Consider the following 12,972-nt stretch of genomic DNA (forward strand, 5'->3'; position numbering starts at 1 on the left):
ATTAACTGCTTTTGAGGGTGCTCTTGGGATTATGTCACTGAAGTGTAGTCTCCACAGTCTGCTTGAAAACTCAGTTTCTTGTTTTACTAGTTTTAGAATTAAAAGAACCGAAGAAAGATCTTGTCTCTCTGTACCTGCTGTCCAGGCTCACTGATTCTGGCTTTCCTGCTCTCTCACAGGGTGGTACAATCGCCTCTATATAAACTTCACATTGCGCCGACACATCTTCTTCTTCCTGCTCCAAACCTACTTCCCTGCCACTCTCATGGTCATGCTGTCCTGGGTGTCCTTCTGGATCGACCGACGAGCAGTTCCTGCCAGAGTCTCTTTGGGTGAGAGCAACTGCCACAAGCCCTGGCTGTGTGAAAAGCTTTGAATGTGAAGGTTTTGGCAGGAAAGGGAACTGTTCATTTTGATGGTTGAAGATATTGTGCAAGCAAATGATGGTTATATCTGATGATTAATACAATGTATAACTTGCACTTTGTCTTAAGTCCTTCATCATTTAGCAGTTCTCCTCACTTACATGTAGTTCAGGACAGAAAGCGGTGTGGTCTTAAAAATGAAGCTGTAACACAGAAAGGTACAGCTAGGAAACAGGAGTCCTTGTCACCATTGGTCTGACAAGGATTTTAGGATTAGGTGTGTAAAAATATGATTTAGCAGCATTGTGTTTAAACCCTGGAGTTTAAGGAGGGAGTTAAATGCTGTTTGTGACATGCAAAATGTTGAGCTCCATCGCTCCTCAAAACTAAACCCATCATGAGCACAAAAATGTAGGCAGGGGAACAATTCTGCATCAGCAGAAGAGATATTTACACACATTTGTTTCATATTGAACATCTTTCAGAGCAGCATGTAGGCCATAATTTCTGTTTTTCCCAAGACAAAACCCCTCATGGACGGTATAAGTCAAAAACGTTTCTTTCTCTTGGTTCTCTCCAGGAATAACCACTGTGCTGACCATGTCCACAATCATCACTGGGGTGAATGCCTCCATGCCTCGTGTTTCCTACATCAAAGCAGTGGACATTTACCTGTGGGTCAGTTTTGTGTTTGTCTTCCTCTCGGTGCTGGAATACGCGGCTGTGAATTACCTGACAACGGTGCAAGAGCGGAAGGAGAGGAAACTGCGGGACAAGGTGAGAAACACTTCTGTCATCCACTTATTCCTTTTTTTTCCCATTACAGCTGATCTGGTCTTTATATTGACTGTCTGTTAATGGGAAAACATTGACAACCATGTCTGTAATTGGGTCTGTTTAGACCGCTCCACCTCAGGCTGAATTGCTAACACAGAAAAACAGGATTTGATCTTATGGATCTTCATAGAAACATCAGAGAAGAGAGTGTGATCTGAACTGGGAAAGAGTGCAATCTGGAAATGTGAGGGAATGGCAAGAGGGGGAAGTATAAAATCTGATACTTTGCTGCAGCTGCCACAATTCTTGTTTAGTAAGCTAAAGGTCTTATTTGGTGCAAATTAGTTTCCTCCCTCTATAGGTAACATTACTGTGGAAACTGGATTGAATGGATGTAATAGTGGAGGTGTTTCCCATCACTAAGCACAAACAGCAGTCAGCCAAGTTTATGCTTGTACTTCTTAATGTGCTATAAAAGGTCTTATCCTGCATCCCTGGAGTGTTTCAAGACCTCCTGACAATCTTGGCCCTGCTACGAGCAGGACATAGGACTAGAGATGCCCTGAAGTCCTTTCCAGCCTGAGGTATCTTACAGACCTCTAGGCCCTTCTTTGTGGTTAAAAAAACCAGCATTGCCTTTTGAACACTAAGGCTTGGAACCAAATTTTTTTCAGTCACTGTTTTTTTCAGTCAGAGTTTTTCAGTTTTTTCATTTTTTTTGTGCTCAGTTTTTTTCCATATACCCAGGACATCACCATGTTTTACAGTTTCTTTCTTCTCAGTAGAAACTCACCACATTAGTCCACCGGTAATACTGGTAACCTACTGTCTATACTCCCAGAGAAGTTTGTATAAGCTTGTTGGAAATGCCAGTGCAGACATCATCTTTCATACAATTTAAGCATGCTATTTCCCTCTATGAACAACCCTTTTGGTTTTGCATGTCCTTCTCTTTCCCTTCCTTTTCTCCTGTGACTTTCTTGAAGAACAGCACAAGCCCCATAACAGCCCAGCACCTTTCTCAGTTGGCATGCCATAAAAAAATGTGGATACATTTAAAAAAACAATTGGATAAATTTACCAGACTTCTGGGGTGAGATTTTACCTCTCTTCAAGGCCTTTTCAGCAGCATTAAGATTCTGGAAAGCTGCTGGAACAGGTCCTGAGTATCTCAATTTATCTGTGTCCCTCCTAGCTCCCACCTGGGGCCCAGCAGTTCTCTGCAACCCAAGGCAGAGATGCTCTGTGCAAGCACAGTGACTCCAGTGTGTCTGACTTGCTGCATGTGAGCAGTGGTCTGTGGCATTTTAGCAAGCCCCACTCAGGCATCCCATGTCCAAAGAATATGTCTTGACCTGCCAAAGGAAGTTACTTCATGGAAAGTAACAAGAAATATCCTTGCCTAGAACAAAGCTTTATTTTTTTTTTTTAATGAAAGCTCTTCTCCTTTATTTTTAACTGTACTAGAGGGATGAAATTAATTTAAGAGGGTTTGTTGATTTTCTGCTAAGTTTCCTGGAATGTTTTGCCAAATCCAGTGATGGTGTAGCTTGTTATTTATATCATAAATCTGCCCTTTATTGAGTCTTGTACATTGAATTCTATATTCAGCAAATGCCTTTTTACTGCACAAGGGAAAATATTGTACTCAGTCTTCAATGTGTGACAGTATTATTCTTCAGTAGGGGAAAAGAGAACAGAGATAATAAATAGCATTCTTTGATGAAGAAGCTCTTGAAAAAGCAGAAGAGACATTTCTCACAGTAGATGTAGATATTGTCAGCCAGAGCTGCTCCCCTGTGAAAGACCCCAAAAGTTCTAGTATGAACATGTAAGGCTGCCCAGAAGAGAGCTCTATGTTATGTCTACATTAAGAAATTAAATGTGCCAGGGACAAAGACGTGCAGTATCTAAAACTAAACCTTCTCTCCCTGAAAATCATAGGAGCTGCTGTGAAAAGCCTGTGGCAAAAGATCTGTAGCCCCATGCTTATTCCCAGCATATCTGCGAACTTTTCAGTGCTTGCTGGGCTGAGAGAGGTCAGAGACCTTTCTGACACTTTAATAGTACTGTCAGCTGCATTCCCATGTCCAAGGAGGCTCTTTGGCAGCCTTTGAATTATTATTGCAGACATAGGCTAAAAGTCCTGCAGGGTGAAATTACGTAGTGCACCTCTGCATGTACGTGCCTGTGTGAGGATGAGTGTAATTTTAGGTTCTGTGGAGGGGGGTTTCTAGCACATCAGGCCCTCTTGTCCATAGAGGTGGCTGCCATCACACCTGCATGAAGCCATGGGAACTCGTATTTGACCTGGGGCTGACAGTAAATCTGCAGAATTGCTTTCTCTGCTGAGTCCTGCAGGAATTGGCTTGTTATTGTAACTGCTGTCCCTCACAAGCAGCCACCATCTCCTGGACCTGTCAGTTCGTGATAAAGAGCCTGATGTGTAATTCTCCCCTGTGGTTTTTGAGTTGTTTGGTATTATTCTGGTTTGGGCTAGCATAGAGTTAGTTTCTTTTCAGTAGCTGGTACAGTGCTGTGTTTTGAATTTAGTGTGAGAATAATGTTGTAACACCCCGATGTTGTTGCTAAATTGTGTTTATCAAGGATGTTTTTGTGTCTCATGCTCCACCAGTGAGGAAGTAAATAAAAAGGTTGGGAGGGATCATGACCAAGACAGAAGACCCAAAGAACCAAAGAGATATTCCACACCATAGAAATACACATTTCAGTTATTGAACTATTCTTATCTCAATCTACAAGTTTTATATTTGATTCTTCTCCAGAATCCTCCGGAATTCAGGGGGGAATGTGGGTTGAGTGAGTGACTGCATGATGCTTATTTGTCACCTGGGGTAAAATCACAGCACTCATTTTTGGGGAGCTGCACTCTGTTTTTGTTCTGTTTTGGTTTGATTTTGTTAGTTTTGGGGTGTGGGTTTTTCAAAGTGTGCCTGCTTAGAATTAAATATGTCTTAAAACCCTGCTGATGTTCAGTTGTACTCATGGAGTGATCAAAAAAAGTAAAGTGAGAAGGCACCTAAATTGTCATGTTTTTCTGAAAATAACCTGCTGATACCAAACCTTTTGGTTATGCTGAGAACGCAGAAAACAATCCTTAAGCTGATTTTAAGGTTTTCAATAAACAATGTGATCTGTTGTTTAAATATTTTAAAGGAAAAGCTTTGACTGCAGGGTTTTCCAATGCATCTTGAATATTACATATTGATTTTATATACATTTTTACATATATATGTATTCAGACATACACATTTGTTTTAGCTGAACATATCCTTGAAAACAAGTTATTGGAAAATCACACATCAAAGTTGGTGGAGTATTGTTGGGTAAGGAAATTGGTCTGTGAGAAATCAAAGACAGGAACTCCTAGCAGAAAGGACATTTTGGAGTCCATTTTCATTGCTTGCAAATACATAATCCATATTGCTGGGACAGGAAAACTGAAGGTTTTGAATGGTTGAAGACTGCATTTCCTATTCAAAATTCTCTCTGTATGCATTGGAATTTTTTAGACTTGTGGGATGCATGCTGGTGCTGCTGAAGTCAATACAGGTTTTGCTATTAGCTCCAACAGAGCTGGGATTTGACATTATGCTTTTAGCTGGCCCCCTGCTTGGTTTAAAATCAGATTTATGAAAAAAGCATGTGTATCTGTAAAACCAGAACTTGGCCCTTTTCTGCCTGTAACATGTACTGGATAAGCCATTTCTACAGATTAAACAGCATCTTGTCCATGAATATTTATAAACACAAAGGATGAATAATAAGGGATCTCAAGACAGTAAGGCTGAACAAAAGCTACCTAAGAAAGCCTTGTGCTTAGACTATATGTCTGCTAAAGCATTTTTCTAATGTTTTCTGAAGCTGTTTGTCCAAGCAGTGGACAAACTTCCTTTTGAAAACAAACAAAAAAAAGACCTTTTTGTTCAAAGAGAAACTTAAAATATCTCAATCAAAATTTTGAACTCAACTGTTTACAAGCTGTCTGTTAAGAGAAAGGCATAATTTCATTTGCTCACATGTTTTTCCAATATTCAGCTATATTTCTTGTTTATGTCTCCAGTTTTCGTGTTCGTGTGGAATACCTCACTCGAAAACTATGATGCTGGATGGAAACTACAGTGAGTCTGATGCCAACAGCCTGGCAGGGTACACAAGAAACCAGATGGTACCAGAAGAGGAAAAACCAGAAAAGATGGTTGTGCATCTAGCCATGAGCAATGAATCTAATTCATCAAGGAAGAGAGGCCTGAAGGGCCACGTGGGCTTGCGCATCATCCAGAACACTCATGCAATTGATAAATATTCAAGGTTGATATTCCCAGGCACTTATATATTTTTTAATTTGATATATTGGTCTGTCTTTAGCTAAGCATGCTGGCACTTCTGAATCAGAAGATGTCTACAAAACACTGTTTTGTTGGTACTTTTTTTTGCCTAATCTGAACACAAAGCTAGAAACCTGATTATTGTATTTCTTCTTTGAAGTGTGAATGGGAGGTCACATCCCCCAGGAGGCAATTCCATGTGCAGGCCTCATGGAGGAGCTTGCTGTGCTGGTTGGTTTCCAGCCCACCCCCCTGCCCCTGTGTGCTTTATGACACATGCCATTTCTCATACTTGAAAATACGTGTCCACCATACAGCCAAAAGGTGCTGGATGCTCGTTTGGGGCTGGCCACACTGGTGGTGCCTGCTGTGCAATGGACAACCAAAGACATTGCTCATGTGAGCTGTAAGGGATTAAATAAATGCAGCTTGTGTGGGGAGGTCTGGACAGTGCTTCTGTAAGGAAACTGAGCACTTTCCTTTACTTTTGAGAAAAAGATTTTGTTTTTTCTTTGGCATATAAACATAATTTTTTCCATTGTTTTGTGAAGAACACCTGCTTTAAGGGTACAGATTCCGCTTTCTGTCTGGACAGGACCTTCATCAGTACCGTTAGGATCAGCTGGGCTGGTTACAGAGCACAGGTGGTATGTTTGAGTCAGTGGGTTTTTTTCTAGATTACAAAGTGCAGCCCATAGACAAACATCCCAGTGTGACTCTCCCAGTCAAGACAATGCCCTTCTGTTCAGGCATTTGGGATCAAAAGGGATACATGTCTGCCAGAACCTCTCTGCAGAAACAGAGGCATGTCAGAGATTAAATGGCCAAGGATAATACTGTGGGTCTAAGGTCTATGTAAGTCCTTTGAAGCTACTGCACAGCATTGTAACATGCTTATGTGCTTGGCAGTTCTTTTCCTATCCTGTGATATCTCCTTTTCCTTTGCTAACAACACTGACAGCAAAATCCACATGCAGAAACATGATAGCAACACGACAGTGATGCTCACATTTGTGTGCTCCTTATTTTAAGAAACACCATGACTTTTTGGCTGTCGTGGAGATTATGTACATCAAAACACTTGTTTACCAAGCTGAAGCTGAGCAGTGGGGGCAGAGCTTGACGTGTGAAGAGCCAGGACTGAGGTTAGAATAAAGAAAAAGCAAACAAAAATACTGATATAACCATAATTATTTGTCAGCACATGAAATTTTCTGCTTACACAGCAGGAATTCTTGCATCCTAAATCTCAGGGGATGTAGAAAGTAGCAGAGAAATGTCAACTCTTGGCTGTCAACCATACCCAGGTTTTCCCTTGTGCCTCAAATATTGCTGCCTAAGTCGTGCTGGTGATGGCATTGATTTAGTGGAAACAAAATTGATGAGAGACGCTAAAATTAACAACTATGTTCCCCTTGAATCAGCCATGCTAATAACTAACATGAATGGAGTTCTGTCTGGTCATAAGGCAAGAAACCACAGCCCTGAAATAGCTGGCAAGAGGAGGGGAAGGATTGCCTAGCCTATCACTTGTCTCCTGAGCCACCAGGAGAGTGCATTTACCACTCAATGCTCATGGAGCTGAAACCTGGGTACTTCTCACATTGACAGGTGGAGATCACTACAAGAAAGACACAAAAAATATTAAAGAAATAGACCACTCATCTTTTGAGAGGTTAAAGCCTGGGCATAATTCAGCATTAGGTTAAAGCATCAGTGCATTCTTCAGCATTAGCAGTTTTGAGTGTAAAACAGGAGCCAATGTCCCATCTGGCAGCAGGACAGTTGCCGCAAAGAGACCTTTGCTGGGGAAAGGCAGCACAACTACACCTTGAAGCCACCAGAGAGTTCAGGGAGTGAGAATCTTGGTTCCTGTGCCCTCCTGTTTTGCCAGTCCTTTGGCATTACCCACGGCACGTGCCGTTTAACCTCACAGTGCCTCGGCTCCTCCATGGAGAAAGTGAGGAGCACTAGGATTTGCCTACCTCATTAGGGGCTCAACCGGCTTGGATAGCACGTGTGTGGGGCATCCTATGATTTCTGAGCAGGTCACCCAGTGGGAATCCAATTTTGTATTAGTTACCAGGGAACTCTTCAAACGCACCCTCTGAACTAGTCCAGCTGGAAGAAAGCAGGTATCTCTCCTGCTTTATGATGCTGTTACAACTCTCCTGCATTACAATGATATTAAACCAGGGATAAGTGTAGACAAACAGCCCAAAAGTGAGTGCTGTCAATGAATAATGACTCTTGGCATACAAAACCCAGGAAACCCCAGTGCTTTACTTTGCCATTTCTTTTTATTACACCTCCTGTTCCCTTAGAAGTTATGTGATGGCAAAGGTGTCCTTTAGGTCCTATTATCTTTGTACTAGCATTCCCAGTAGTTTTAATGTCTAATAGGCATCTTTTGGAGAGGATACCTTACTGTTATATTATTTGCATGTGTACATAACTGATGAAAATTGATGTCTGCTTTTGTCAGCCTATAAAACCATCAAGAGGGTATTTTTCCACTAAAGCGAAAAAAAAAATCCTCCTCTATCTTAGGCATTACTTAAGCTCATTGTTAATTGAAACAGCAAATTAAAAGTATAGATGCAAATAAAGCCTAGTCTTCTCCTTCAGTCAGCATTATGAATTGTATTTTTTTGTTTATTCAGAGGAGAGTGGCTAGGGATGAAGTTAGAACAGATATTTGAAGTGTGGTATTGACAATGCATTTCACCTTTGATTTCCCCTGGATTACAAGGGACTCCATGAGCATTGTCTAACTTCCAGTTGCCAGATCCCAAAACCAGTGTTTTGAGAGAGAGTGCCTGAAGCTGGGCTCTGAATACTGTGTGATGGATACAACCCAATTCTCTGAGCATATGGACAATGAACCCACTGAAGGAGAGGATTTTCAGAAGTGCACAGGAGATTTGGGCAAATTGATGAAAATGCCTTCCCTGGACAACCTGGTCCAACTGCAAAGAGAGAAAATGTCAGCTCTGCTTATTCTAGGCCTGGCTCCATTGTAATTTTACTTCTAACCAAATCATGTCTTTGAGAAAAAGTAACTGCATAGATATGTGCACATATGTATAATGTGTGTGCAAGCATAATGTATAACAAAGGAAGACACTGGGATGTGTACCTATGTTAAATAGTGTCCATATGTGAAGTTGTAACATATTGTATGTAAATTACCATTTATTATGCCCAGAAAACTTACTACGTTGAATGGAAAGAAGGCTCTTATTGTCAGCCAGGGGCCAAGAAATGAGGTATTGGCAAAAATATGGGTTCTCTTATATTATTTTTCTGCAAAAGGAGGTATTGAGAAGGATATAAGCAATGCTGATGCTAAACTTGTGCAGTGGGTACAATCCACTGTGCTGATTGCTGTAATCAAACCTGGTAATAAAATAACAGATGGGAAGGGTGGAAAAGAGTCAATTTCATGGTGTGAACTTTAAAATGTGATTTTAATTCTGTTTGGAAATCTATTACCTATAAGCTGATACCCAGAGACAAAGGATTTGAATAAACACCTCATTTGTAACTGATTTCAAGTAAAAAAACATTTCAAAAGGTGGAAGAACTGTAGTGGAAGCATGTGAGTACTTTGAAGTATGCAAAGCTCTTTGAGAAATGGAGTTTTTAATCACAGCTTTAAGCTATGAAGACCTTTAGTGAAAACTGCAAATCACAACTGAAGAAAGTTTGATAATTGCTTTACAGTTAATGACACATTTTCAAAAGAGCAAGTGGCAGGTATGTGTCTCAATCTCCATCTGACTACAAATGAGCACTTGTCATTTAATTCCTGCTTTGTGCCTTTGAAAACATTGTCTCCACACTTCCCAATGGAAGATAAAACTGCTCCGAGGTCCCAGTTGCCAGATCTCAGCTATTATCCCTGATGCAGACTTATGAAACTAAAATAAATGTGCATGGGTGAGGCTGATGCCTGAGCCACTGAATGATGGTTATTGTCTGTCAAATTTCCACAGCAGAGAGATTACAGTAAGGTACAGTCTAACTAAGTGAGATACTGCCCTGCTGAAATGTAAAAGAGCAGGAAAATTTATTTAAAAAACAGCAAGAACTTAGCACTATTAAAATTAAAATGTAATCCAGTCTCACATTAAGCTGATTAATTACTTTGCACAAATGACATTTGAAATAATGTATCAGGGTCATTACTTTCCTGGTCAGAGGAATTATCGTTTCAGATGAGAGAGAAGGGAAATTGCACACAAGCACAGAAAAGGTGCTGCTGTTGGAATCCAGCTCTTGTGGAAGGACAGGAGCAACCACCAGGGCAAGCAGAGCCTGCTGTGGAGGCAAAGGTGTGGGGAGCCAGCTTTCCCAAGGTACTCAGTGCCTGGGAATCACATGTGGCACTTCTTGATTTGGGCAGGAAAAGGTTATCCTCTGCCAGAAGGGGAGGGATCCCCAGCAGCCACAAGGCAGCCATGAGAGGAGGTGCAGTGCAGGTGGTGTAGCCATTTTGGCCAGAGGTTTGGGCTCAGCTCTGGCCATGAGTGTCACCAGCTGTTCCTTGGTCAGGATTTGACACAGGAGCCCCAGGCAAAGTCCCCTCCATACCAGACAGAGAGACATGCCCAGCTCCCAGGTGTGCCCCCTGCAGCACTAAGAGATGGGGACTGCATGGCATGGAATTCATGCCCCAGCCCTCCCTTTGCAAGGCAGCCAAGGTTCAGGACAGTCCTGCACTGCCCACTCCCCCAGAGCAAGCAGCAAACCCCTCAGCAGATAATTTGACACCTGATGTTTATATTTCCTCCCTCTGAGAAAATGCTGAACACCCCTTTTGGCCAGTTGTCCAAATTGGACTTCTTCCACAAGTCTTTTAGGGGTCCCTGAGTTGTATGTGTGCACTTGCAACCATAGAAATTAGCTTAGGAGAAATGCCTGGCAACTCAACCCATGCAAAATGCATATAAATGATGTGGAAAAAAAGAAGGAAAGATTTTACTGCTCTACTTGTCATGCAGATTTATAGAAGAAAATTGTGTGTTTAGCTTAGAGGGAATTCAGAGCAGGAAATGAAAGGACAAGTTAATTGTAACGACAGTTTGAATTATTTGAACAAATATATTTTGAGAAACGGGACAGAACATTAGAGCTGTAAAACTCTCTAGCCCCCTGGCTCTTTCCATTTTATCTGGATTTTTAATAGGGTCCAAATTAATTTCAACCATGAAATTTTAAACCTTTTTTATTAAGGTGTATAATGACCACATTTTTATTGATACAGATGGGAGGAGACCTTCAGTGCTCTGCACAGATTGTAATTGCAGCAGCCTCCAAGTAAAAATACTGCTCATTTTCCATCTAGAGTTTCAGGAGAGCTGCTTTTTCACAAAACAGGAAAGGCAGAGTTATTCACCTGTTGGGCAGGGACACAAGATGCTCTCCAAGGAGCTGCACAGGAGAAAGATCCTATCATTTGCACCAGAGAGGGGCCTTGAAATTTAACACATGTTGCTGGGTGCTCAGGAGTGGTGCTGGGGGAGACTTTGTAAGACTCTCTGAAGAGCAAAGAAAAGGAAACTCCTGCTTGGCCAAACCTGGAGGCACTAACCACCTAGGCAGTGATCACCCTAACCACAGCCCCCACCCATGATGGCACCATGGATGCAAGCTGCCACCCTGGGGAAGGGGACAAAGGATATTTCCTCAGGGCTTGGTCCAAGTTCTGTGCCTTTGTGAGATAATTTCTTTATGGGGTCAGTGTCCCCTTGCCCCAAAGGTCTCTGAGGCGCTCCCATGGTGGCACACTGAAAGAAGTTTCTCTTATTCTGAGGCTGAGGTGGGAGCTCTCTCTCTGTGTTCCATCCATGAGGGAGGCTGGTGCTCAGTCTGAAACACTGGTGTCTGTTTGCAGGATCTTCCTGTCAGATTCCTGCTGCATCAGACCTTCCTTTCATCAATGGTGACCTAGGAGATGAAGATGAGGAGGAGCTCTTGCTTCAAAGGTTTCCTTTGTTTTGGGGAAGGGCTGGTGTATGAACAGAAATCAAAGGAAAGGATTGAAATGGGAGGCCCTGCTGATTACCTGGGGTCAAATGATCTGTCCCAGACTCTTGAGCACTGTGTGGGCACAGAGAAGATGCAATTCAATTTTGAACTGGGCTGCTAAATGGAAATGGCACTAGCTGAGCTGCCATGAGCCTTCACTGCCACTCACACAGAGTAAGGCTGGGGCAGGAGCTCTGTGTGTGTGGTTCTGTACCTCATTAACCTGTACAGGAATGCCTGGAGCTGTCTGGTGGTGATGGTACCCAGCAGTGATGCTGCCCAGGAACAATGCAGTCCATCAGCTTCCCCTTCCCCATGCTCAGTCTCCCATGGAAGGGCTCTCCCCTTCTCTTACCCACCCTCCTGCAGATGCAGCTGTGCAGTGCTTAGCGGAACATGGCTTCCTTTTAAAAATAAGAAAAAAGTAGGGAAAGAGGCAAGAAGAGGAAAAAAGTCCTCCCTCACAAATGAAAAGAAGTATTTTTGTGACTGTGTCAAAGGCAGTATTTTGCCCAGCCATTAGCTGCTCCTCGGTTCTCCAGCTTTTCTTTAATCACAGCTGTTACATTTATGCTTTCTCCTCCTCAGTTCTGTGGCAGCTGATGTAAATATTATAGAATGTCAGTCTTCTTCCCACGTCTCAGCTGGTGACAAAAGCCACGAAAACAAGTGACTGACAGCTCCAGCGCAAAACCTCTGTGCTGGTGCTCTGCCAAGGGAAGGGACCATTGAGGCTGCGTCACAAATACAAACTCTGTAAGGTTTCCTTACTATGTGAATCCAATTAGTTGAAGCAATTTAATCGTGAAGAGGTAAAACAGCCTTGTAAAAAGAACAAAAATTAAAATTTGTTTGATTTCACAAAGGAGGAAGCAGCCTCAGAATAAAGTCCTAGTCTTACTTTCACTTCAGGCTGTGTGGATGCACAACACACAATGGTGAGAGGAGTCATGGCCTGCATGATGGTGGCTGTAGGTCCAGGATGCAGCCCACAGGAGGACCCCCAGTGCATCCAGGATGGGAGTGGCCACCCAGGATGAACCTTAGACCCAGAGTTTCATTCCTCAATCACACTATCCCATGCTGCTAAGCTGCCACCTAAATGATAAAAGGCTCACAGTTGCTTCCAGGCACATCCATTTCCAGAACAGAGGTGGCCCCAAAGCTTCGTGGCCAGTCCAAGGCATGTGTCTGGGCCCTGGCTCAGCCTGTATGCAGCAGAATGCCTCAATGTTAATATCTCATGAGCCTCCAGGCTCAGCTGCCTGTCCAGACTCAGCACCGTGGTGTTAAACTGCCCTGGTGTCACTTCCCAGCTGCCTCCCTAAACCTGGGATGTTCAATACCTCAGGCACCTCACCCATCTCCCGCCCCAGCCTCCCCACCTTCTGCTGTCTGTAGAGCAGCTCATGGAGACAAAGGCTTCACATGCACTTGCTGCCAAACAG

General features: G+C 42.7%; 1 protein-coding gene across 1 annotated transcript in view; it reads left to right on the top strand.

Annotated features, from left to right (window-relative positions):
• GABRR2 (gamma-aminobutyric acid type A receptor subunit rho2) overlaps positions 1 to 9,126 on the top strand; it is a 33,873-nt gene extending 24,747 nt beyond the window's left edge. The window contains exons 7-9 of the mRNA XM_009093723.4: positions 180 to 332; positions 946 to 1,142; positions 5,227 to 9,126. Of these exons, the coding sequence (XP_009091971.1) occupies positions 180 to 332; positions 946 to 1,142; positions 5,227 to 5,535 (659 nt within the window). The 3' untranslated portion in view covers positions 5,536 to 9,126. The remainder of the gene's footprint in view (positions 1 to 179; positions 333 to 945; positions 1,143 to 5,226) is intronic.
• Positions 9,127 to 12,972: the final 3,846 nt, after the last annotated feature.

Source organism: Serinus canaria, chromosome 3, assembly GCF_022539315.1.
Source record: "Serinus canaria isolate serCan28SL12 chromosome 3, serCan2020, whole genome shotgun sequence".
Taxonomy (NCBI): Eukaryota; Metazoa; Chordata; class Aves; order Passeriformes; family Fringillidae; genus Serinus; species Serinus canaria.